Consider the following 24,755-nt stretch of genomic DNA (forward strand, 5'->3'; position numbering starts at 1 on the left):
ACTCTCCTCGGAGCAGGGGATTTATGTTCCTACGACTACTGGATTAAAGCCTGTACTTCATTAAGCGTCATTTGGGAGATGATAAACTCCTTCTGAGCACTAAAGGGTTTTGGCAGACTAACTGCGGAGAGGAAGGGATTTATATGTCTGGTCCGCAGAGTATAGTGTCATATAAAGCTTCCTTAGCTCCTCCGTAATGAGCTGGGGATTATGTGTCAGTCTGTCAAAGGGAAATCTAATCAGGTGGAAAGTCTGTCCCCTAATACTACAGTAGCTGCTGGTTTTCTAGCCAGTACTGTACATAAAGGTTTCCTGCCCGGGGTGTCTATTGGTTTCTATTTGCCCTTAGTCTATTATGTTATTTTACAGTGTAACCAGTGATCCGACCACACACAGATTTACTAGTTAGTGAATATAGAGAATATTAGTCATTTACATCAGTCCCTGCCCTGAGAAATCTTACAATGTATAATCCTAATCCCTATTAAAATACCTAATCCCTATTAACATCCTCCCAGTATGTTTGGGAGGAAACCAGAGCACCCAGTGGAAACCCAGGCAAACAAATTGAAACAAATACAAACCCCACACAGAACACCCATGACCGTGAATTCGATTCATGACCTCAGTGCTGTGAGGCAGTAACGCTAACCACTACGCCAACCCTGGTGCCCAAGGATCAACCTCAGAATTTTTAACAGTAGGGAGTAGTTATTTTTCACAAATGTACAGATATGTCCACATACTGTACACCTATCTGCATATCAGGCCAAATATCCCCGTATGGCGCACCGCAGGCTTTGCGATTAAGCTGCGCCACGCCTCACACCACAGATAGATACATCTTAGACGCTTCGCTAATGCGGCAAAATTACAATGCATCCTGGGTACTGGCGCCGGCAGATATCACTATAATGCGCATGCGCGGAAATCGGCGACTGCATAAGGGCCGGATCAGACTGATACTAAATGACGGAGACTGCTGCTGCGAACCGATTGATTTGTTTGCAGATCACGCGGTCGGTGAAATGGGCATTTCTGGGCGATAACTGGGCAGCGACCATGTTTTGTAAACATGGTGGGAGTGTCACGGGCGGACAATCCAACTTCCATGCGTGATCGGAGCGTTCGGGCGGACATTTGTTTATCATGGATTTTTTGCGTTTAGGGTGGAGGCTGCAGCAAGCCCCGATACGAATGACGACGGCTCTGCGTATGGACGAAAGCCCAGTGTGCGGGATGGGCTTCCACTTTCTAGTCACATGGATTTTCTGCGCACTTCTGCGGATTCCGTCATTTGCATATATAAGTAAGTAGCATGCCACGGGCCTACGAAAACGTGGTCGCAGAATCAGGCCCAACGTGAGCATGAATCAGGACCTGTCAAGACCAGACCTGAATGACACCAACAACTAGTGTCCATTCGCCATTACCAATGGGAGGTCAGCGAGCACCCCATGGGGAGTCGCCCTACCCTAATGCTTTAACTAAATAACTATGACCTGTACCAATAACCATGACACTTATGCTCGTTTCGGGGATGGGTACGCGATTCCGGCGCTCGGGTTCCCCCCGGTCAGGGTTAGGATACTGACACCTGTCAGTAAGTATCCTAACCATCCTCCTCTCCATACCCTAACCCTCCCTCCCCGGTGCCTAAACCTAACCTTCCCTTCCCCGCACCCTAAACCTAACCCTTCCCCCTTAGTGCCTAACCCTATCCCTCTCCCTAGTGCCTAACCCTAACCCCTAACGCTAACCTGTCCCCTAACCCCGGTTGGAATACCGGCACCTGCATTCTGACCACTGGAAACCCAGCGGTCGAGATATTGACCACATCCCGTTAGTTTCCATCATAACAGGTGACAATCAGCCCGGCTGTAGCGTGTGAGTTGGGAAGAGGAGGAAAGTCCCACCCCTGCAGAACGTTACTCGTTACACAGGTGGAACGGGTTAAGGAGGTGCCTAAAACATTAAAGAGTCTATTTACTAAGCAGTGTTAGGAGACAGAGTGAAAAGTGATAACGTGCCGGCCAATCAGCTCCTAACTGTCATCTCACAGGCTGTGTTTGAAAAATGACAGTTGGGAGCTGATTGGCTGGCACCTTATCACTTATCACTCTGTCTCCTAACACTGCTTAGTAACTAGACCCCATAATACTGTAATTTGAGCTCCTGAAAGTGATAACTGTATAGAGGCTGCACAGAAAGTCACATTTCTTTCCATGCTCCAAAGTACGTTAATTAGCTTCTGACAAAACATTAACCCTACTGTGTATGTGTGGTAGGGGATATAGAGTGTAAGCTCCAGGGGGCAGGGACTGATGTGAGCGACTGAAAATACTCTCTGTAAAGCGCTGCGTAATATGTATGCGCTACAGAAATTACTGCTAATAAATAAATATACAGTATTCTCAAGGTGTGTGTTTCCAATCAGATACCAGCTCAGTATATCACAGGGCTTAACGTCTATGTATCATCATATTTTTCATTTTAACATCCCCCCAGTTATTGTCTATAGAGAAACTGCAGACGTTCCTGCATGTTACAGTGTAGGATGAAATACGCTTCTTCAGCTATCACAGTTATTGAAGCAGTTTGATTAACTCAGAAAATAATGTTTTCCCATCTCCTGTAAGTTGCTATATATCTGGAAGCTTACACCTGATCAAAACTCCTGACCGTCCACTGTTCTCTCATGCGGCCTATTTATTAAGCTCCTTATACCTTATTATCATGCGTAAACAGCAGTTTCTGCATGATTTAGGTAACATGCTTGGGTACATGTGACTTAGGCCATAATTCAGAGCCGGTCGCTATTTGCGGTCGTTCGTTCTGAAAAAAGGGGTGGCTATTCAAATGAACCGTTCGCTCTTTGCGGTCTGTTCACGCCTCTATGTCTGAACGAGCGAACAAAACATGCGGTCGTTTTTTGGGAAACTACGCCCCCTGGCCGCTCGCATCATACGTCATGTCCGCTATTTATTTAATTAATCGAGTACATCGACCAGCGTATGAACTGCTCGCTATTCTTGTGGTTGGTTTTTCCTACCGCAATCTTGCGAGCAGTTCTGACTATAAAATAACCAAGTGACGTGGTCAATGACGCTGCTGTATTAATTATGCACACCCATAAAACGCCCATTTTGACCTTTAAGCACGCCTGCGTTCGGATCTCCACTCCCCGTTTTCAAGCACCTTCCCCTGTTAACACCCACATACGCCTCCTCCTGTCACTCAAAATAGCAGGCATTCGCTATATTGCGAACAAACGATTTCTGGCCGCACTGACTGGTTCGCGCATGTGTATTACAATCCGTACGCATGCGCAGATGTGCGAACATCGGTCAGAACGAACGAGCAGCCGCTAACGAGCGGCTCTGAATCAGGCCCTTAATTTGTACCTCAGTCTTTTGAATTAACCATTTGTGCCTAACCATGGATATCCTTAAAACCTGGACCTTAATATCATGTGTAAACCGCAGTTCTGCATGATTTAGGTAACAACTCTAATTAGCAACAGCCCAAAGCAGGAGATATTTGCTGCATTAGGCTAATATCTCTTTTCCACCAAAAACCTGGGTCCGACTTGGGTTTGCAGACATGGGTCCAACCCAGGTCAGACACCGTTTACACAGCACCATCGATTTGGGTTATTCTCAGGTCAGCCCCGTTCACACTGAACCCAGGTCTGCCCTGCTAAACTTGTGAGGTCATAAAAAGTGGGAGGTGACTGCTCCACAAACACCAATCAGCTCATTTTAGGCATGACCCAGGTCGGATAGCCCGGGTAGCGCCGTTTACACTGCACCATTACCCAGGTCCATCCTGGGTCCAACCCTGGTAGCTCCCTGGGTTGGATTGCCGGGTCACTTGACCCGGGTTATTTTTCAGGGACCCTTTTACACTGAGTTGTGACCCGGGTAGACCCAGTAATAACCCAGGTGTTTGCTCTGGTGTAAAAAGGGGTATTAATAACACTGCGGAGCACAGTTCCCAATATTCCCAAAGCGTATAGAGGCCCGGCCCTATTTATGAAGCTCTGAAAAGCTTAAGGGCCCCACACACAGAGCAATATAGAGGCCGATCCGATATCGCGTGTGTGGGTATTCTATCATCCGCTACGCGCTCCCGTGGGGTTGTCCGTCGCTCCCCCAGATCTTTCATGCTGCACAAGAGATCTGGAGAAGCGATGAACGATCCCATGCAGCACTATGCGGGGGGGAGGCGCCATATCGGACGGTCGGACTCCCGACATCGCTCCGTGTGTGGGGATATGTCAGCGGTCGGATCAGCCGTTGTATTGCCGGCTACACATCGCAGCCAGCTTTAGCTTTTTGTAACTTGGCTCCGCCTTTAGATTGCGTTTGCCGCTGTAGCTTTTTGGCTACATTTTTGATGGGCGCGCATGCGCATTTTGCTCAAGCTCGTCAGTGTTAGGCTGCTGGTGGGAGTGAGGAAGCCACTGCGTAGCAGGGTTTTCGCCAGGGCAACAAGGGGAGTACCAGATCGTTAAATAGAAAACAAAATAACATTTCAAAAGGGCACGATATTCATCAATAACCAATGTTATTTTTCAAACCATAATGGCAATGCTGATAAATAGGCCCCTATGTCTACTGGTAGAATATTAAAAATTTGCAGATTTAGCAACTTGCTGCTTATTCATTTACATATATTTGGAAACCTGAACCCAGAGCCGTAACTAGATTTTTTGGTGCCCTGTGCCAGAAAGAGCATTGGCGCCCCCCTCATTTTTCAAAGGGACATAATGCACCCAAAAAAGGGCCATGGCTTCATGGGGGAGGGCCAGGGAAGAGTTAGGGGAGGCCAGGAGATGCTGGGGATGAAATAAGAGGAAGCTACAAGCAAGAATGATAATAAACAGAAATTTGACAGGCCCAAACAGCGCCCCCTGACCTCTGGTGCCCTGTGTGATGGCACCGGCCGCACTACCGCACCGGCCGCACTACCCTAGCTACGGCCCTGCCTGAACCGTGGATCTAAACTTTCATGTTGTATGTTGTTCTGTCATTTTTGTGTATGATTTAATTTCACACTGTTTATATTTTGCTGTGTTGTAAGTTTGGGAGATTTTCAAGTGTCCTTTAATGCATACTCCTGAGGTTCCCAATCTCGGACCTCAGGGCACCCTAACGGTCCACGTTTTAAGGATAACCATTCTTGGGCAAACGTGACTTAATTAGTACCTCAGTCTTTTGAATTAACCATCTGTGCTCAACCATGGATATCCTTAAAACCTGGATAGTTGGGGTGCCTTGAGGACGGTGTTTGGGAACCTCTGGCAGACACAATAAATTGTGATTTTAGTAGCTATACCATTTATTTACTAGACCCAGACTGCCCTTTTTTTTGGGCCCACTAAATTTTCAAGCATCTAAAAAGAGCCAGACGTAGGGCGGAATGTATTAACATTGGGCGGTACATCCCGCCAAACATCGCATCCCTACTGATCGCATATGTACTAACATATGCGATCAGTACCGCAAAGGACAGATCTTCTGATAAGAGCCGTCCTTTGCAATCAGCGCTGTGCCCTGGACTTCCGGGTTTATGGCCTAGGAGTCCATCTGTGCATCAGCAGAGTGACGCAGCGGCCTCGGGGCATGCTGGGAGGGATCCAATCGGATCCCTCATACCAGCGCGATGCGGTAGAAGCCCATAGGCTTCTATAGGGTAACGCTAGCAAAAGCTGGCGTTACTCTACGCATCGGAGCCCTGGCGGCCACCCAATAGTACATATGGAAAATGCAGTAAAACCCCGAAAACGGGGTTTTTATCGCATTTTCCATTTAGTACATCCAGCCCAGGGTGTGATAGAATAGCCTGCTGTTATTCTATATTGCTGCTTGATCCTTAATGTAAATCCCTTATAAGTCCTAATGAGACAGCCATGCAGGCTAACAAGGTCATGGATTCTGGGGGGGGGGGGGCACAGGGGGCTGTTTCAGTGAATTGGGGAGATGACCAAATGTGTCCCAACTTCCCAGTGAGAAATTTTGGGGCATATATATATATATATATATATATATATATATATATACTGACAGCTCTGCCTACAGTACATTGGGGGCGTGGTGCCCATAACCGTGAGCTGGGGATCATATCTTGTCTCTGTGTTCATTATCCTGGAATATCAGCAGTAACCTATTCCCCTTCCACTATAACTTACCAGCCAGGAGAGTGATTTGGGGTTAGCTGGACATAATAATCTGCATCCACTGAAAATGAAACACAAATACACTGTATAAAACACAACGTCCTATATTCAGTACTCAGCATAACAATATCTATTACTAATATAAATGACACAGCGCACAGTAATTATAGTCTGACACCAACATTTGTCAATATGAAAAAAATGCTAAAACGCTGCGATTGTGAGGGGAAATGTTTTCCCGATACGCATCACATTGCCTGGGGCTGATGCAGTGGCGCACGTATGCCCGTTAGCGGAATGCATCTTGCAGTTATGCGCAGACTCAGACAATGGGCGCACAGAAATACGCCAATGACGCATCAACACTTATGAGAGTGCGATGGGCAATGGGTGCTCTCACTTAGGTAAAGGTCAGAAAAAGCATGTTAGTAATTATAGTCAATGGGTGCAGGGTGAGCAGTGTGGGCCCCCCTTAACTCTGGGGCCCGTGTACACCGTACACCCTGCACCCATTATAGATACGCCCCTGAGGTTTGGCCATCTGTGAATAGAACAAAATGTTTTTTTTAATAGTGAAGAAACCAGGACTATGGGGGTCATTCAGACCCGGTCACAAGTGCTGAGCGCTCGCAACCGGGTCGATGTTTCCCCACTGGGCATGCGCACGTCAGAGCTGGCTCCGACGTGTGCATGCGCAAGACTCAGCTAGCGACGGACGCTCCGTCGCTAGGGGTCTCGCACCAAAGGGGGCGAGCTGTCGATGGTGAGTGACAGCTCGACCCGTTTGGGAGGCTGGCAGGGGGCATGGCCGACCAAACTGAGGCATTCTCGACGGAACACTTGCCGTTTTGTGGGCGGCCACACTGACATCAGCAATGATGTCAGTGGGGAGCTTCCTGCTCGATCAGAGCAGGAAGCTCCCTGGGGCTTGCGAGTGCCGAGACCCAACCTTAGGATCTCGTCGCAAGCCCCGATGGTCGCTATGGTCCTGACCATCGCGACCATCAACCTGGTCGCTCGCTAGAGCTGTGGGTGGTAACCCTCAGCTTAGCGATCGACCAGGAGGCCGCACTTCACACCACAAGCGGCCGCCCTCATTCAGAGCGACCGTTTGTATCTAATGACCGCCTCTGAATGAGGGCCTATGTGTTTAGTTTCCTAAACCAATTTCCGTATTTGCATGTATGTGTATAATGAATAGATTGTCTCCCTGTAAGAATCCTGTGTCAGTATTTGCATGTACAGTATGTGTATAATGAATAGGTTGTCTCCCCTGTAAGGATCCTGTGTCAGTATTTGCATGTACAATATGTGTATAATGAATAGGTTGTCTCCTCTGTAAGGATCCTGTGTCAGTATTTGCATGTACAATATGTGTATTAATGAACAGATTGTCTCCTCTGTAAGGATCCTGTGTCAGTATTTGCATGTACAATATGTGTATAATGAATAGATTGTCTCCTCTGTAAGGATCCTGTGTCAGTATTTGCATGTACAATATGTGTATTAATGAACAGATTGTCTCCTCTGTAAGGATCCTGTGTCAGTATTTGCATGTACAATATGTGTATTAATGAATAGATTGTCTCCCCTGTAAGGATCCTGTGTCAGTATTTGCATGTACAATATGTGTATAATGAATAGATTGTCTCCCCTGTAAGGATCCTGTGTCAGTATTTGCATGTACAATATGTGTATTAATGAACAGATTGTCTCCTCTGTAAGGATCCTGTGTCAGTATTTGCATGTACAATATGTGTATTAATGAACAGATTGTCTCCTCTGTAAGGATCCTGTGTCAGTATTTGCATGTACAATATGTGTATTAATGAACAGATTGTCTCCCCTGTAAGGATCCTGTGTCAGTATTTGCATGTACAATATGTGTATTAATAAATAGGTTGTCTCCTCTGTAAGGATCCTGTGTCAGTATTTGCATGTACAATATGTGTATAATGAATAGATTGTCTCCCCTGTAAGGATCCTGTGTCAGTATTTGCATGTACAATATGTGTATAATGAATAGATTGTCTCCCCTGTAAGGATCCTGTGTCAGTATTTGCATGTACAATATGTGTATAATGAATAGATTGTCTCCCCTGTAAGGATCCTGTGTCAGTATTTGCATGTACAATATGTGTATAATGAATAGATTGTCTCCCCTGTAAGGATCCTGTGTCAGTATTTGCATGTACAATATGTGTATTAATGAATAGGTTGTCTCCCCTGTAAGGATCCTGTGTCAGTATTTGCATGTACAATATGTGTATAATGAACAGATTGCCTCCTCTGTAAGGATCCTGTGTCAGTATTTGCATGTACAATATGTGTATTAATGAACAGATTGTCTCCTCTGTAAGGATCCTGTGTCAGTATTTGCATGTACAATATGTGTATTAATGAATAGGTTGTCTCCCCTGTAAGGATCCTGTGTCAGTATTTGCATGTACAATATGTGTATAATGAATAGATTGTCTCTGTAAGGATCCTGTGTCAGTATTTGCATGTACAATATGTGTATTAATGAACAGATTGTCTCCTCTGTAAGGATCCTGTGTCAGTATTTGCATGTACAATATGTGTATAATGAATACGTTGTCTCCTCTGTAAGGATCCTGTGTCAGTATTTGCATGTACAATATGTGTATTAATGAATAGATTGTCTCCTCTGTAAGGATCCTGTGTCAGTATTTGCATGTACAATATGTGTATTAATGAACAGATTGTCTCCCCTGTAAGGATCCTGTGTCAGTATTTGCATGTACAATATGTGTATTAATGAATAGATTGTCTACTCTGTAAGGATCCTGTCAGTATTTGCATGTACAATATGTGTATTAATGAATAGGTTGTCTCCCCTGTAAGGATCCTGTGTCAGTATTTGAAAGTACAATATGTGTATAATGAACAGATTGTCTCCTCTGTAAGGATCCTGTCTCAGTATTTGAAAGTACAATATGTGTATAATGAATAGGTTGTCTCCCCTGTAAGGATCCTGTGTCAGTATTTGCATGTACAATATGTGTATAATGAATATGTTGTCTCCCCTGTAAGGATCCTGTGTCAGTATTTGCATGTACAATATGTGTATTAATGAATAGATTGTCTCCCCTGTAAGGATCCTGTGTCAGTATTTGCATGTACAATATGTGTATAATGAACAGATTGTCTCCTCTGTAAGGATCCTGTCTCAGTATTTGCATGTACAATATGTGTATAATGAATATGTTGTCTCCCCTGTAAGGATCCTGTGTCAGTATTTGCATGTACAATATGTGTATAAATGAATAGATTGTCTCCTCTGTAAGGATCCTGTGTCAGTATTTGCATGTACAATATGTGTATAATGAATAGATTGTCTCCCCTGTAAGGATCCTGTGTCAGTATTTGCATGTACAATATGTGTATAATGAATAGATTGTCTCCTCTGTAAGGATCCTGTGTCAGTATTTGCATGTACAATATGTGTATTAATGAGAAGATTGTCTCCTCTGTAAGGATCCTGTGTCAGTATTTGCATGTACAATATGTGTATTAATGAATAGATTGTCTCCTCTGTAAGGATCCTGTCAGTATTTGCATGTACAATATGTGTAATAATGAACAGATTGTCTCCTCTGTAAGGATCCTGTGTCAGTATTTGCATGTACAATATGTGTATAATGAATAGGTTGTCTCCCCTGTAAGGATCCTGTGTCAGTATTTGCATGTACAATATGTGTATAATGAATAGATTGTCTCCTCTGTAAGGATCCTGTGTCAGTATTTGCATGTACAATATGTGTATAATGAATAGGTTGTCAGCGCTGTAAGGATCCTGTGTCAGTATTTGCATGTACAATATGTGTATAATGAATAGGTTGTCAGCGCTGTAAGGATCCTGTGTCAGTATTTGCATGTACAATATGTGTATTAATGAACAGATAGTCTCCTCTGTAAGGATCCTGTGTCAGTATTTGCATGTACAATATGTGTATTAATGAATAGGTTGTCTCCTCTGTAAGGATCCTGTGTCAGTATTTGCATGTACAATATGTGTATTAATGAACAGATAGTCTCCTCTGTAAGGATCCTGTGTCAGTATTTGCATGTACAATATGTGTATTAATGAATAGGTTGTCTCCTCTATAAGGATCCTGTCAGTATTTGCATGTATGTGTATTAATGAATAGATTGTCTCCTCTGTAAGGATCTTGTGTCAGTATTTGCATGTACAATATGTGTATTAATGAATAGATTGTCTCCTCTGTAAGGATCCTGTGTCAGTATTTGCATGTACAATATCTGTATTAATGAATAGGTTTTCTCCTCTGTAAGGATCCTGTGTCAGTATTTGCATGTACAATATGTGTATTAATGAACAGATTGTCTCCTCTGTAAGGATCCTGTGTCAGTATTTGCATGTACAATATGTGTATAATGAATATGTTGTCTCCCCTGTAAGGATCCTGTGTCAGTATTTGCATGTGCAATATGTGTATTAATGAATAGATTGTCTCCTCTGTAAGGATCCTGTGTCAGTATTTGCATGTACAATATGTGTATAATGAATATGTTGTCTCCCCTGTAAGGATCCTGTGTCAGTATTTGCATGTGCAATATGTGTATTAATGAATAGATTGTCTCCTCTGTAAGGATCCTGTATCAGTATTTGCATGTACAATATGTGTATTAATGAATAGGTTGTCTCCTCTGTAAGGATCCTGTGTCAGTATTTGCATGTACAATATGTGTATAATGAATATGTTGTCTCCCCTGTAAGGATCCTGTGTCAGTATTTGCATGTACAATATGTGTATAATGAACAGATTGTCTCCTCTGTAAGGATCCTGTGTCAGTATTTGCATGTACAATATGTGTATAATGAATATGTTGTCTCCCCTGTAAGGATCCTGTGTCAGTATTTGCATGTGCAATATGTGTATTAATGAATAGATTGTCTCCCCTGTAAGGATCCTGTCTCAGTATTTGCATGTACAATATGTGTATTAATTAGGGGTGAGCGGGTTCGGATTTCTGAAATCCGAACCCCCCCGAGCCCCCCCGATCCGAGTCCGATCCGAATCAGGCTCGACTTTTCCCGCCTGACTCGGATCTGAAATCGAGGCAAAACGTCATCATCCCGCCTTCCGAGTCTCGCGGGTTTTGGATCCTATATAAGGTACCCGCGTCGGCACCATTTTCTCACTCGGCTGTGGACAGTGAAGAGGGAGGGTGGGAGTTAGGGCTGTGTAGTGTAGTGTAGTGTAGTGCTGCTGTTGTCCACTACTTCAAAGTCCATAGGGGCTGGCTGTGTTGTGCTGTGCTGCTGTTGTTAATAGGGGCTGTGTCCACTACTTCAAAGTCCATAGGGGCTGGCTGGACTGTGTTGTGCAGTCAGTTCTCCATAGGGGCTGTGTCCACTCCAAAGTCCTGTGCAGTGTCCCAGTCCTAAAGGGGTGCTGTAGTGTTGTCCAGGGGGTGCTCTGTCCATCAGGGGTGCTCTCCCCAAGTGCTAAAAAAATAATATATTTTCTGTGTTTGTGAATTGTGAGCGCAGTAGCCGCACGTGCATCAACAAAGTAGTGCCAAGCGTGCGCCTGTGTCATAAGTAAAGGGCCGGCTGGCTTGACCGTTAAGGGTGCTGTAACCCCCGAAAGTACACTCCAGTCCAAACCAAAAAAAAAATTATTTTCTGTGTTTGTGAATTGTGTGCGCAGTAGCCGCACGTGCATCAACAAAGTAGTGCCAAGCGTGCGCCTGTGTCATAAGTAAAGGGCCGGCTGGCTTGACCGTTAAGGGTGCTGTAACCCCCGAAAGTACACTCCAGTCCAAACCAAAAAAAAAATTATTTTCTGTGTTTGTGAATTGTGTGCGCAGTAGCCGCACGTGCATCAACAAAGTAGTGCCAAGCGTGCGCCTGTGTCATAAGTAAAGGGCCGGCTGGCTTGACCGTTAAGGGTGCTGTAACCCCCGAAAGTACACTCCAGTCCAAACCAAAAAAAAAATTATTTTCTGTGTTTGTGAATTGTGTGCGCAGTAGCCGCATGTGCATCAACAAAGTAGTGCCAAGCGTGCGCCTGTGTCATAAGTAAAGGGCCGGCTGGCTTGACCGTTAAAGGGTGCTGTAACCCCCAAAGTACACTCCAGTCCAAACCAAAAAAAAAATAATTTTCTGTGTTTGTGAATTGTGTGCGCAGTAGCCGCACGTGCATCAACAAAGTAGTGCCAAGCGTGCGCCTGTGTCATAAGTAAAGGGCCGGCTGGCTTGACTGTTAAGGGTGCTGTAACCCCCGAAAGTACACTCCAGTCCAAACCAAAAAAAAAATTATTTTCTGTGTTTGTGAATTGTGTGCGCAGTAGCCGCACGTGCATCAACAAAGTAGTGCCAAGCGTGCGCCTGTGTCATAAGTAAAGGGCCGGCTGGCTTGACCGTTAAGGGTGCTGTAACCCCCGAAAGTACACTCCAGTCCAAACCAAAAAAAAAATTATTTTCTGTGTTTGTGAATTGTGTGCGCAGTAGCCGCACGTGCATCAACAAAGTAGTGCCAAGCGTGCGCCTGTGTCATAAGTAAAGGGCCGGCTGGCTTGACCGTTAAAGGGTGCTGTAACCCCCAAAGTACACTCCAGTCCAAACCAAAAAAAAAATTATTTTCTGTGTTTGTGAATTGTGTGCGCAGTAGCCGCACGTGCATCAACAAAGTAGTGCCAAGCGTGCGCCTGTGTCATATGTAAAGGGCCGGCTGGCTTGACCGTTAAAGGGTGCAGTAACCCCCAAAGTACACTCCAGTCCAAACCAAAAAAAAAATTATTTTCTGTGTTTGTGAATTGTGTGCGCAGTAGCCGCACGTGCATCAACAAAGTAGTGCCAAGCGTGCGCCTGTGTCATAAGTAAAGGGCCGGCTGGCTAGACCGTTAAAGGGTGCTGTAACCCCTGAAAGTACACTCCAGTCCAAACCAAAAAAAAAATTATTTTCTGTGTTTGTGAATTGTGTGCGCAGTAGCCGCACGTGCATCAACAAAGTAGTGCCAAGCGTGCGCCTGTGTCATAAGTAAAGGGCCGGCTGGCTTGACCGTTAAAGGGTGCTGTAACCCCCAAAGTACACTCCAGTCCAAACCAAAAAAAAAATTATTTTCTGTGTTTGTGAATTGTGTGCGCAGTAGCCGCACGTGCATCAACAAAGTAGTGCCAAGTGTGCGCCTGTATCATAAGTAAAGGGCCGGCTGGCTTGACCGTTAAAGGGTGCTGTAACCCCCGAAAGTACAGTCCAGTCCAAACCAAAAAAAAAATTATTTTCTGTGTTTGTGAATTGTGTGCGCAGTAGCCGCACGTGCATCAACAAAGTAGTGCCAAGCGTGCGCCTGTGTTATAAGTAAAGGGCCGGCTGGCTTGACCGTTAAAGGGTGCTGTAACCCCCAAAGTACACTCCAGTCCAAACCAAAAAAAAAATTATTTTCTGTGTTTGTGAATTGTGTGCGCAGTAGCCGCACGTGCATCAACAAAGTAGTGCCAAGCGTGCGCCTGTGTCATAAGTAAAGGGCCGGCTGGCTAGACCGTTAAAGGGTGCTGTAACCCCTGAAAGTACACTCCAGTCCAAACCAAAAAAAAAATTATTTTCTGTGTTTGTGAATTGTGTGCGCAGTAGCCGCACGTGCATCAACAAAGTAGTGCCAAGCGTGCGCCTGTGTCATAAGTAAAGGGCCGGCTGGCTTGACCGTTAAAGGGTTCTGTAACCCCCAAAGTACACTCCAAACCAAAAAAATATATATTTTCTGTGTTTGTGACTTGTGTGCACTGTGGCTGCACGTGCATCAACAAAGGAGCAGCGCCAAGCGTGCGCCTGTGTCCCATAAGTAAAGAGCCGGCTGGCTCATTTCTTAAAGGGTGGTGTAACCCACAAATTGCACTACTCTCCTGCAAAAATAAAAAAATAATTTCTGTGTTTGTGTGCGCTTTAGCCGCACGTATATATCAATATAACATAAATGGAGGACCAAACTTTCTCCGATAAAAATAAAATAGGGAAAGATCAAGAACCACTTCCTCCTAGTGCTGTTGCTGCTGCTGGGAGTTGTTCATCATCCCAGAGAGGAAGTAGGAACATCACTACTTTTACTAAACAATTGACCCTCCAACAGTCCCTAGCGATGAGGATGAAGTACGACAGCAGTCATCCTGAAGCAAAACGTATAACTGAGGCCTTGACTGCTATGTTGGTGTTAGACGTGCGTCCGGTATCCGCCATTAGTGCAGTGGGATTTAGACAATTGATGGAGGTAGTGTGTCCCCGGTTCCAAATCCCGTCTAGATTCCACCTGCATCCTCAAAGCAGCAGCGACAAGCGTGCGTCTGTCTGTTAAAGGGTGGTGACACCCTCAAAGTGTGCTACACAAACAATAAAAATATTGTTCTTTTTTTTTCGGTCTTTGTGAAATTAGTGGGCTGTAGCCGCACCTGCATCCTTAAAGCAGCAGCGACAAGCGTGCGTCTGTCTGTTAAAGGGTGGTGACACCCTCAAAGTGTGCTACACAAACAATAAAAATATTCTTCTTCTTTTTTCTGTCTTTGTGAATTGTGTGGGCTGTAGCCGCACTTGCATCCTCAAAGCAGCAGCGACAAGCGTGCGTCTGTCTGTTAAAGGGTGGTGTAACTCTCAAAGTGCTCCAAAAAATAAAAAACTATTTTTTTTATGTGTTTGTGACTTGTGTGCGATGTAGCCGCACTTGCATCCTCAAAGCAGCAGCGACAAGTGTGCGTCTGTCTGTTAAAGGGTGGTGACACCCTCAAAGTGTGCTACACAAACAATAAAAATATTCTTCTTCTTTTTTCTGTCTTTGTGAATTGTGTGGGCTGTAGCCGCACTTGCATCCTCAAAGCAGCAGCGACAAGCGTGCGTCTGTCTGTTAAAGGGTGGTGTAACCCTCAAAGTGCTCCAAAAAATAAAAAACTATTTTTTTAATGTGTTTGTGACTTGTGTGCGATGTAGCCGCACGTGCATCAACATAGTAGCAGCGCCAAGCGTGCGCCTGTGTTATAAGTCAAGGGCTGGTTTGGACATCTGGTCCAGACTGAAGGACGTGCCAACAATTTCTGACAAGTCTACTGTCACTGCATATGATACTGTCCTCAAAGCAGCAGCTACAAGCGTGCGTCTGTCTGTTAAAGGGTGGTGACACCATCAAAGTGTGCTACACAAACAATAAAAATATTGTTCTTTTTTTCTGTCTTTGTGAATTGTGTGGGCTGTAGCCGCACTTGCATCCTCAAAGCAGCAGCGACAAGCGTGCGTCTGTCTGTTACAGGGTGGTGTAACTCTCAAAGTGCTCCAAAAAATAAAAAACTATTTTTTTAATGTGTTTGTGACTTGTGTGCGATGTAGCCGCACTTGCATATTCAAAGCAGCAGCGACAAGCGTGCATCTGTCTGTTAAAGGGTGGTGACACCCTCAAAGTGTGCTACACAAACAATAAAAATATTCTTCTTTTTTCTGTCTTTGTGAATTGTGTGGGCTGTAGCCGCACTTGCATCCTCAAAGCAGCAGCGACAAGCGTGCGTCTGTCTGTTAAAGGGTGGTGACACCCTCAAAGTGTGCTACACAAACAATAAAAATATTCTTCTTTTTTTTTCTGTCTCTGTGAATTGTGTGGGCTGTAGCTGCACTTGCATCCACAAAGCAGCAGCGACAAGCATGCGTCTGTCTGTTAAAGGGTGGTGACACCCTCAAAGTGTGCTACACAAACAATAAAAATATTCTTCTTCTTTTTTCTGTCTTTGTGAATTGTGTGGGCTGTAGCCGCACTTGGATCCTCAAAGCAGCAGCGACAAGCGTGCGTCTGTCTGTTAAAGGGTGGTGTAACCCTCAAAGTGCGCTCCACAAACAATAAAAATATTCTTCTTTTTTTTTCTGTCTTTGTGAATTGTGTGGGCTGTAGCCGCACTTGCATCCTCAAAGCAGCAGCGACAAGCGTGCGTCTGTCTGTTAAAGGATTACATCGGTGACAGCATCCAAGTAGGCATGTCAGACAGTCCGTACCTGTACTGGCAGGAAAAAGAAGCAATTTGGAGGTCCCTGTACAAACTGGCTCTATTTTACCTGAGTTGCCCCCCCTCCAGTGTGTACTCCGAAAGAGTGTTTAGTGCAGCCGGGAACCTTGTCAGCGAAAGGCGTAGTAGGTTGCTTCCACAAAATGTGGAGAAGATGATGTTCATAAAATGAATTATCAACTCTTCCAGGGAGACCAGCCTCCAGAACGTACAGAGGGACCTGTGGTTGTGGATTCCAGCGGGGACGAATTAATACTCTGTGAGGATGAGGATGTACACACTGAAGAGGGTGAGGAATCGGTGGATGAGGAGGATGAGGATGACATCTTGCCTCCATAGAGCCAGTTTGTGCAGGGACAGATTAATTGCCAGCTTGTTTTGTGGGGTCCCAAACGAACCAATAATTTCAGCCACAGTTGTGTGGCAGACCCTGGCGCTGAAATGATTGGTTTGTTAAAGTGTGCATGTCCTGTTTATACAACATAAGGGTGGGTGGGAGGGCCCAAGGACAATTCCATCTTGCACCTCTTTTTTTTCTTTGCATTATGTACAGTTTGGGGCCTAGTTTTTCAAACTGCCATCCTGTCTGCCACTGCAGTTTCACGCCTAGATGGGTCACGTGTTTGTGCCGCCCACTCGTGTCGCTTAGCATAGTCATCCAGCTACCTCGGTGCAACCTTTTGGACATAAAAACACTATTGTGAGGTGTGAGGTGTTCAGAATAGACTGGAAATGAGTGGAAATTAAGGTTATTGAGGTTAATAATAGCATAGGAGCAGAAAAACCTACAAATTCTGTGATTTTAGCTGTTTTTATGCTTTTTTTCAAAAAAATACAGATCCAAAACACAAAACCCAGAACCCAAAACACGGAAGGGTGGTTTTGGCAAAACCAATCCAGATCCAAAACACGAAGAAAGATCCAGATCCAAAACCAAAACACAAAACACGAAAAGTGGCCGGTGCACACCCCTAGTATTAATGAATAGATTGTCTCCTCTGTAAGGATCCTGTGTCAGTATTTGCATGTACAATATGTGTATTAATGAATAGGTTGTCTCCTCTGTAAGGATCCTGTGTCAGTATTTGCATGTACAATATGTGTATTATTAATGAATAGGTTGTCTCCTCTGTAAGAATTCAGTGTCAGTATTTGCATGTACAATATGTGTATTAATGAATAGAGTGTCTCCCCTGTAAGGATCCTGTATCAGTATTTGCATGTATGTGTATTAATGAATAGGTTGTCTCCCCTGTAAGGATCCTGTCAGTATTTGCATGTACAATATGTGTATAATGAATAGGTTGTCTCCCCTGTAAGGATCCTGTGTCAGTATTTGCATGTACAATAGGTGTATTAATGAATAGGTTGTCTCCCCTGTAAGGATCCTGTGTCAGTATTTGCATGTACAATATGTGTATTAATGAATAGGTTGCCTCCTCTGTAAGGATCCTGTGTCAGTATTTGCATGTACAATATGTGTATTAATGAACAGGTTGTCTCCTCTGTAAGGATCCTGTGTCAGTATTTGCATGTACAATATGTGTATAATGAATAGATTGTCTCCTCTGTAAGGATCCTGTGTCAGTATTTGCATGTACAATATGTGTATTAATGAATAGGTTGCCTCCTCTGTAAGGATCCTGTGTCAGTATTTGCATGTACAATATGTGTATTAATGAATAGGTTGTCTCCTCTGTAAGGATCCTGTGTCAGTATTTGCATGTACAATATGTGTATAATGAATAGATTGTCTCCCCTGTAAGGCTCCTGTGTCAGTATTTGCATGTACAATATGTGTATTAATGAATAGATTGTCTCCTCTGTAAGGATCCTGTGTCAGTATTTGCATGTACAATATGTGTATTAATGAATAGATCGTCTCCTCTGTAAGGATCCTGTGTCAGTATTCCCCAGCGGCGCGCTGTGCCATATAGTCTTACCTCTTCTGCGCTCAGGTATACCCCTCGTCCATCCTTCGTTAGGTTCTGAAATACCTCTGGAGAAAAATAACAACAATGTGTAATGTTATATCAGTCCTCGGACTCTTTGTCAGTTATTATATATCTTATCCTTTGTAACCTAAGTGAACATTGTGATAGAGCACAAATACAAAATAACAATATTATTTTGCAATATCAGCAAATTTAAATAGCGCTGTCAAACTGTCAGAGCCATATATTGTGGGACTGAGACAGTGGGGTCTATTTACTAAGCTGTGTTAGGAGCTAAATTGAACGGTGATAAGGTACCAGCCAATCAGCTCCTAACTGCCATGTCACAGGCCGTGTTTGAAAAATGACAGTTAGGAGCTGATTGGCTGGTACCTTATCAACGTTCACTTTATATCCTAACGCAGCTTAGTAAATAGACCCCAGAAGCTCCTGTGGCAGATGGTGATGTGAGTTATTAGGGGGCATAGGGAAGAGAGTAGGGGTGCCTAATGGAAATATTCATGGACAACAACACAGCAGGAGGTAGTATGGAGTCACACATACAGTACCATACTATACTATAACAGAAGCCAATTAGGTGTATACAGACAAACTATATCGTTTACTGACATGATGCCACTAGTCACTGTACAGTACATGGCGGGGTGATAAGCATAGTATGATGGACAAAGTACAGTGCTATAATGCTGGTCACAGTACAGTTCATGGCGGGTGATGAGCATAGTATGATGGACAAAGTAAAGTGCTACAATGCTGGTCACTGTACAGTACATGGCGGGGTGATGAGCATAGTATGATGGACAAAGTACAGTGCTACAATGCTGGTCACTGTACAGTACATGGCGGGGTGATGAGCATAGTATGATGGACAAAGTAAAGTGCTATAATGTTGGTCACACAGTACAGTACATGGCAGGGTGATGAGCATAGTATGATGGACAAAGTAAAGTGCTATAATGTTGGTCACACAGTACAGTACATGGCAGGGTGATGAGCATAGTATGATGGACAAAGTACAGTGCTATAATGCTGGTCACAGTACACTACATGGCAGGGTGATGAGCATAGTATGATGGACAAAGTACAGTGCTATAATGCTGGTCACAGTACAGTACATGGCAGGGTGATGTGCATAGTATGATGGACAAAGTACAGTGCTATAATGCTGGTCACAGTACAGTACATGGCAGGGTGATGAGCATAGTATGATGGACAAAGTACAGTGCTATAATGCTGGTCACAGTACAGTTCATGGCAGGGTGATGAGCATAGTATGATGGACAAAGTACAGTGCTATAATGCTGGTCACAGTACAGTACGTGGCAGGGTGATGAGCATAGTATGATGGACAAAGTACAGTGCTATAATGCCGGTCACAGTACAGTACATGGCAGGATGATGAGCATAGTATGATGGACAAAGTACAGTGCTATAATGCTGGTCACAGTACAGTACATGGCAGGGTGATTAGCATAGTATGATGGACAAAGTACAGTGCTATAATGCTGGTCACAGTACAGTTCATGGCGGGGTGATGAGCAAAGTATGATGGACAAAGTACAGTGCTATAATGCTGGTCACAGTACAGTTCATGGCAGGGTGATGACCATAGTATGATGGACAAAGTACAGTGCTATAATGCTCGTCACAGTATAGTATATGGCAGGGTGATGACCATAGTATGATGGAATAAAGTACAGTGCTATAATGCTGGCCACAGTACAGTTCATGGCAGGGTGATGACCATAGTATGATGGACAAAGCACAGTGCTATAATGCTGGTCACAGTACAGTACATGGTGGGGTGATGAACATAGTATGATGGACAAAGCACAGTGCTATAATGCTGGTCACAGTACATGATGGGGTGATGAGTATAGTATGATGGACAAAGTAAAGTGCTATAATGCTGGTCACAGTACAGTACATGGCAGGGTGTTGAGCATAGTATGATGGACAAAGTACAGTGCTATAATGCTGGTCACAGTATAGTATATGGCAGGGTGATGAGCATAGTATGATGGACAAAGTACAGTGATATAATACTTGGCACAGTACAGTTCATGGCGGGTGATGACCATAGTATGATGGACAAAGTACAGTGCTATAATGCTCGTCACAGTATAGTACATGGCGGGGTGATGAGCATAGTATGATGGACAAAGCACAGTGCTATAATGCTGCTCACAGTACAGTACATGGTGGGGTGATGAACATAGTATGATGGACAAAGCACAGTGCTATAATGCTGGTCACAGTACAATACATGGTAGGGTTATGAGCATAGTATGATGGACAAAGTACGGTGCTATAATGCTGGTCACAGTACAGTACATGGTAGGGTTATGAGCATAGTAGGATGGACAAAGTACAGTGCTATAATGCTGGTCACAGTACATGATGGGGTGATGAGTATAGTATGATGGACAAAGTAAAGTGCTATAATGCTGGTCACAGTACAGTACATGGCAGGGTGTTGAGCATAGTATGATGGACAAAGTACAGTGCTATAATGCTGGTCACAGTACAGTACATGGCAGGGTGTTGAGCATAGTATGATGGACAAAGTACAGTGATATAATACTGGGCACAGTACAGTACATGGCAGGGTGATAAGCATAGTATGATGGACAAAGTAAAGTGCTATAATGTTGGTCACACAGTACAGTACATGGCAGGGTGATGTACATAGTATGATGGACAAAGCACAGTGCTATAATGCTGGTCACAGTACAGTACATGGTAGGGTTATGAGCATAGTATGATGGACAAAGTACGGTGCTATAATGCTGGTCACAGTACAGTGCATGGTAGGGTTATGAGCATATTATGATGGACAAAGTACAGTGCTATAATGTTGGTCGTACAGTACATGGAGGGGTGATGAGTATAGTATGATGGACAAAGTACAGTGCTATAATGCTGGTCACACTACAGTACATGGCGGGATGATGAGCCTCACCTCCTTCATTCACATTTCTATGTCCCCACTCCATTTCACCCCCATTCACGTCATTGAACCGCCATTCTACTTTCTCCTCTCTTCCATCATCTGGATCTTCTGTGGCTCCTCCCCTTCTCTACCCTCCTTTCCCCTAAATTGTCCTTGTTTCCTATCTGTCCTGTTCCATCTTCCCTCCTCTTCTCTTCAACCTCCATTCTCTCCTCTGTTCCACCCTTTGCTCCCTCCGGCTGCTCCACTGCCTCATCCAGTCACCCCATCTCCTCGCTCTAGTCCATTCTAGCTCTAGTCCAATACCCACTCTTCCAATTCCACTCACCTTGACCATGCCCTGTGTGCTAGTAATATGGCTGACCTCACCACCCTTTCCCCCTTTCACTCTTCTCTCTCCTGTGCTTTGAGGAATGCCATGTCTGTGTGTGACAAACTGGCCTCTGCCACAGATTCTGCTGCTTCCAAAGTTCTCTCCTTCTCTGCCTCCCTGAACCTTCCCCAATGGATCTTCTTCCTTCTCATTCCAGAGACCACACTCTGTTTTCTCACTGGCTTATCCAACTCCACCATCCTCAATCTGTCCATCACATTCTTGATTCACTACCCCCTTCTCCCAAGACAGCCCTCACTCATCACAACCTTGATGCCCTTGACACTGACTATTTTTCTGCAACACTTGACTCTCTCCTGTCACCCATCCCCACCGTTTCCTGCCCATGTCATTTCTCCAACCAGCCATCCACTCCCCAATCCTGGCACTCTAGACTGACCTGCTATCTCCAAAGATGCTCTGACACTTTGGAACAGCACTGGAGAAAATCTTGTTCACTCTCTGACTCCCTTCACTTCAGTCTCTGCTCCTACAGCTTTGCTCTTTCTCTCTCCAAACAGTCTTATTTCAAACCTCTCATATCGTTCCTCGACCCCAGTCACATCTTCACTTCCTTCAATTACCTCCTATGCCTCCTGGCTCCTCCCTCATGGCCCTTATCTTTGTTACTTAGTTTTCCTCCAAAGATCGCAGCTACCTATCAGAATATTTTATCTATAAATCCTTCTCCGCCCCTCCTTCTAATTCTGGCTAGCCTGCTTTTTCATCTTTCTCCCCTCACCGCTGGTGACAAAACCCACTCCCTCCTCCCATCCTCTTCCCCCTCCGCCAGCCCCCGTGACCCCATTCCCACACACACTCTCTCTGTGTTTGCTCCCTCCTTGCTCACCTGTTGGACCTCTCTATCTTTCCAATGACACTATCCCCGTCTCCTTTAAACATGATGTCGTCTCTCCCATTCTCAATCTTGTCTCCCTTTCTAATTACTGCCCTTCTCTCTCCCTATTTTCCTCCAAGCTCTTGGAACAACTCATCTTCCAAAAGTCTGTTCAATTTCATTTCCTTGAACATAAATAAATAAAATAATTGATGTAGCCAAATGATGGCAAAAGCATTGGATCAATGATCCTAGGATAAACCTGTAAACCCTATTCTGGAAACTGCCGTGATTGATGACTAGAGTATCAAATCTCCAATAATGTGCAACAATGTTGCCAGTCCGTAACAATAATGTCCTATATAGGTGGGATGAATGGAATTGAAATCCTCCCATCTTGTATATAGTCTGATAAAAATCAGCAGCTGAGTTAGTTCATTATATATCCATGTGAGCACCCAGAGAAGGGAATTAGTATCAAGTCTCAATCCTAAAGCACAGTTTTAATAATGAGTAAATTGCAAGAAATGTTGATTTCCCAAATGAGCACCGCTGGTATAGTCTCCTTTTAATAATACAAATAGATGATAGTCCCAAAGCTGGGATCTATTGTGGAGTACAGGGACAAAGGACCTCATTCAGAGTCGGTCGAAGCTGCCACATGGTCGTACGGGAAAAGGGGCCGGATATTCAAATGATTCCCTCGCAAGTTGCGTCCCTAAGTTCAGATCGGTAGCTGGCCGACCAAGGGGAGAAAGCGGTTGGAATTCAAAAAAATACGCCCCCTTCTCGTACGCATTGCACGTCATCTCCGGGCATATAGGGATTAATCGAGACCATCGGGAACCATCGAAACTGGTCGTAGAGCTTAAGGTTGACCATACCCTCTCTTAAGCTCTACGATCATGTCAGTGTAAAAACCTCCCATGTCAAATGTGCCATGATGCTACTTTGTTAATTATGCACTCCCATAAACCGTATGCACTCCCATAAAATGCCGTTCGCATAATTAGGCACGCCATTTTATTTGAATCAATTTTTTTTGGGACTCTCCATTCTTGATATTCCTTGCCAATTCTTCCCATAGTGGATTTATTATCTATTAACAAGTCATACATTCAGGCCTCTAGAGATAGCGCTCCTATCTGTATTGTATTGGTTGTTTCTAAGAGGGTCAGCTCCTCTGTTGGTAGCGGCAATCACCTGAGGCCTATAATTGTCTCTTTGCATTGTCCCCCTTTATATTCACGGTGTTGCCTATACACCTAGATAACAATTCCCTTTAGTTGTATAGCGCCCCGATTTGTGTATTTTCTTTTTCTCTGTGCTTTGTCCTCTTCTCTCCTATCTAACCCTCCTCTCCTGGGGAACTCGTCAGCTCCTTTGGTCTACATTAACAACTTTATGATGATGATACTCAAATCTACCACTCTTCCTCTGACCTCTAGCCTCACCACCCTCTCTCTTATATCCAACTGTCTCCATGGATGTCCCAGCTCTTTCGTAAACTCAACATATCTAAGACTGACCTTATTGTCCTAGTGCCTCCTCTTCTCTTTGGTCTTTCTCCCCTCTTACATTTATCACTCCTCTCCTTCCTATGCCTCTGTCCTCATCTCAGCCCCCTCTCCCCTTCGCTCTGCCCGCTCTTCCTCTGACTGTTGCCTTGCTTCCGTGCTGACTACCTCCTCCCACTCCTGCTTCCAAGATTTCTCCCCCACTCTTCCCCACCTCACTCTCCCCATCCTATCAGACCAGGGGCGTATTAACGCCCAAGGGGGCCCGTGTGAACCGCACACCCTGCACCGATTATAAATACGCCTCTGTATCAGACTGTCTACCAGCCTGCACTGCTTCATATGTTCCCTGAAATAGCACTTGTTCCCCAAAGTCTATCTGATGTTCTCACGTTCCTAACTCCCATCTCTACGCCCTCTCATCAGTGATGGTTTAATTATTATTTTTTTATTGTATCATTATTCCACTTACTGGTCACAGTTTCCAGCCGAATCATGCAACACACAAAGCCGGCAAAGGAGAACTTCTGTACATAATTGGCATATCTCAGAAGCATAATATTAAGTACGGCGTCACTGACCACGAGCCCTGTGCAACAAAACAAGATACAATTAATGACTCTTGTAGGAAGATTTCAGATTTGCATTTAAAGCTGAGATTTCACAATTGTGCAAAGATGACTTCTAAAGAGAATTATCCACCATAAGCAGCATAATGGGGGTGATATCAATAGCTGGGGAGGCACACATGGAGATGGGTCTGAGTGCTGGGAGCCCGTCCCACCTCCTACTTACTGTAACTCTCCACTCACTACACTAAGCTTCAGTGTCTATTGATTTTCATACCTGTATCACTGTTTCTTCTCTTGCTGCTGCTGACTGAGCTCCAATCTCTAAACACTGCAGTATACTTC

At 44.4% G+C, this 24,755-nt stretch overlaps 1 protein-coding gene across 1 annotated transcript in view; it reads right to left on the reverse strand.

The window, feature by feature from the left end:
- CAPN13 (calpain 13) overlaps positions 1 to 24,755 on the reverse strand; it is a 229,951-nt gene that overhangs the window by 36,308 nt on the left and 168,888 nt on the right. Inside the window, exons 23-25 of the mRNA XM_088467992.1 lie at positions 24,314 to 24,430; positions 18,149 to 18,204; positions 6,194 to 6,242 (exon numbers count right to left, since the gene is read on the reverse strand). Coding sequence (XP_088324118.1) covers positions 6,216 to 6,242; positions 18,149 to 18,204; positions 24,314 to 24,430 — 200 coding nt within the window. The 3' untranslated portion in view covers positions 6,194 to 6,215. The remainder of the gene's footprint in view (positions 1 to 6,193; positions 6,243 to 18,148; positions 18,205 to 24,313; positions 24,431 to 24,755) is intronic.

The sequence above is a fragment of the Taudactylus pleione genome, unplaced genomic scaffold (genome assembly GCF_031769625.1).
Source record: "Taudactylus pleione unplaced genomic scaffold, aTauple2 ptg000079l, whole genome shotgun sequence".
Classification (NCBI taxonomy): domain Eukaryota; kingdom Metazoa; phylum Chordata; class Amphibia; order Anura; family Myobatrachidae; genus Taudactylus; species Taudactylus pleione.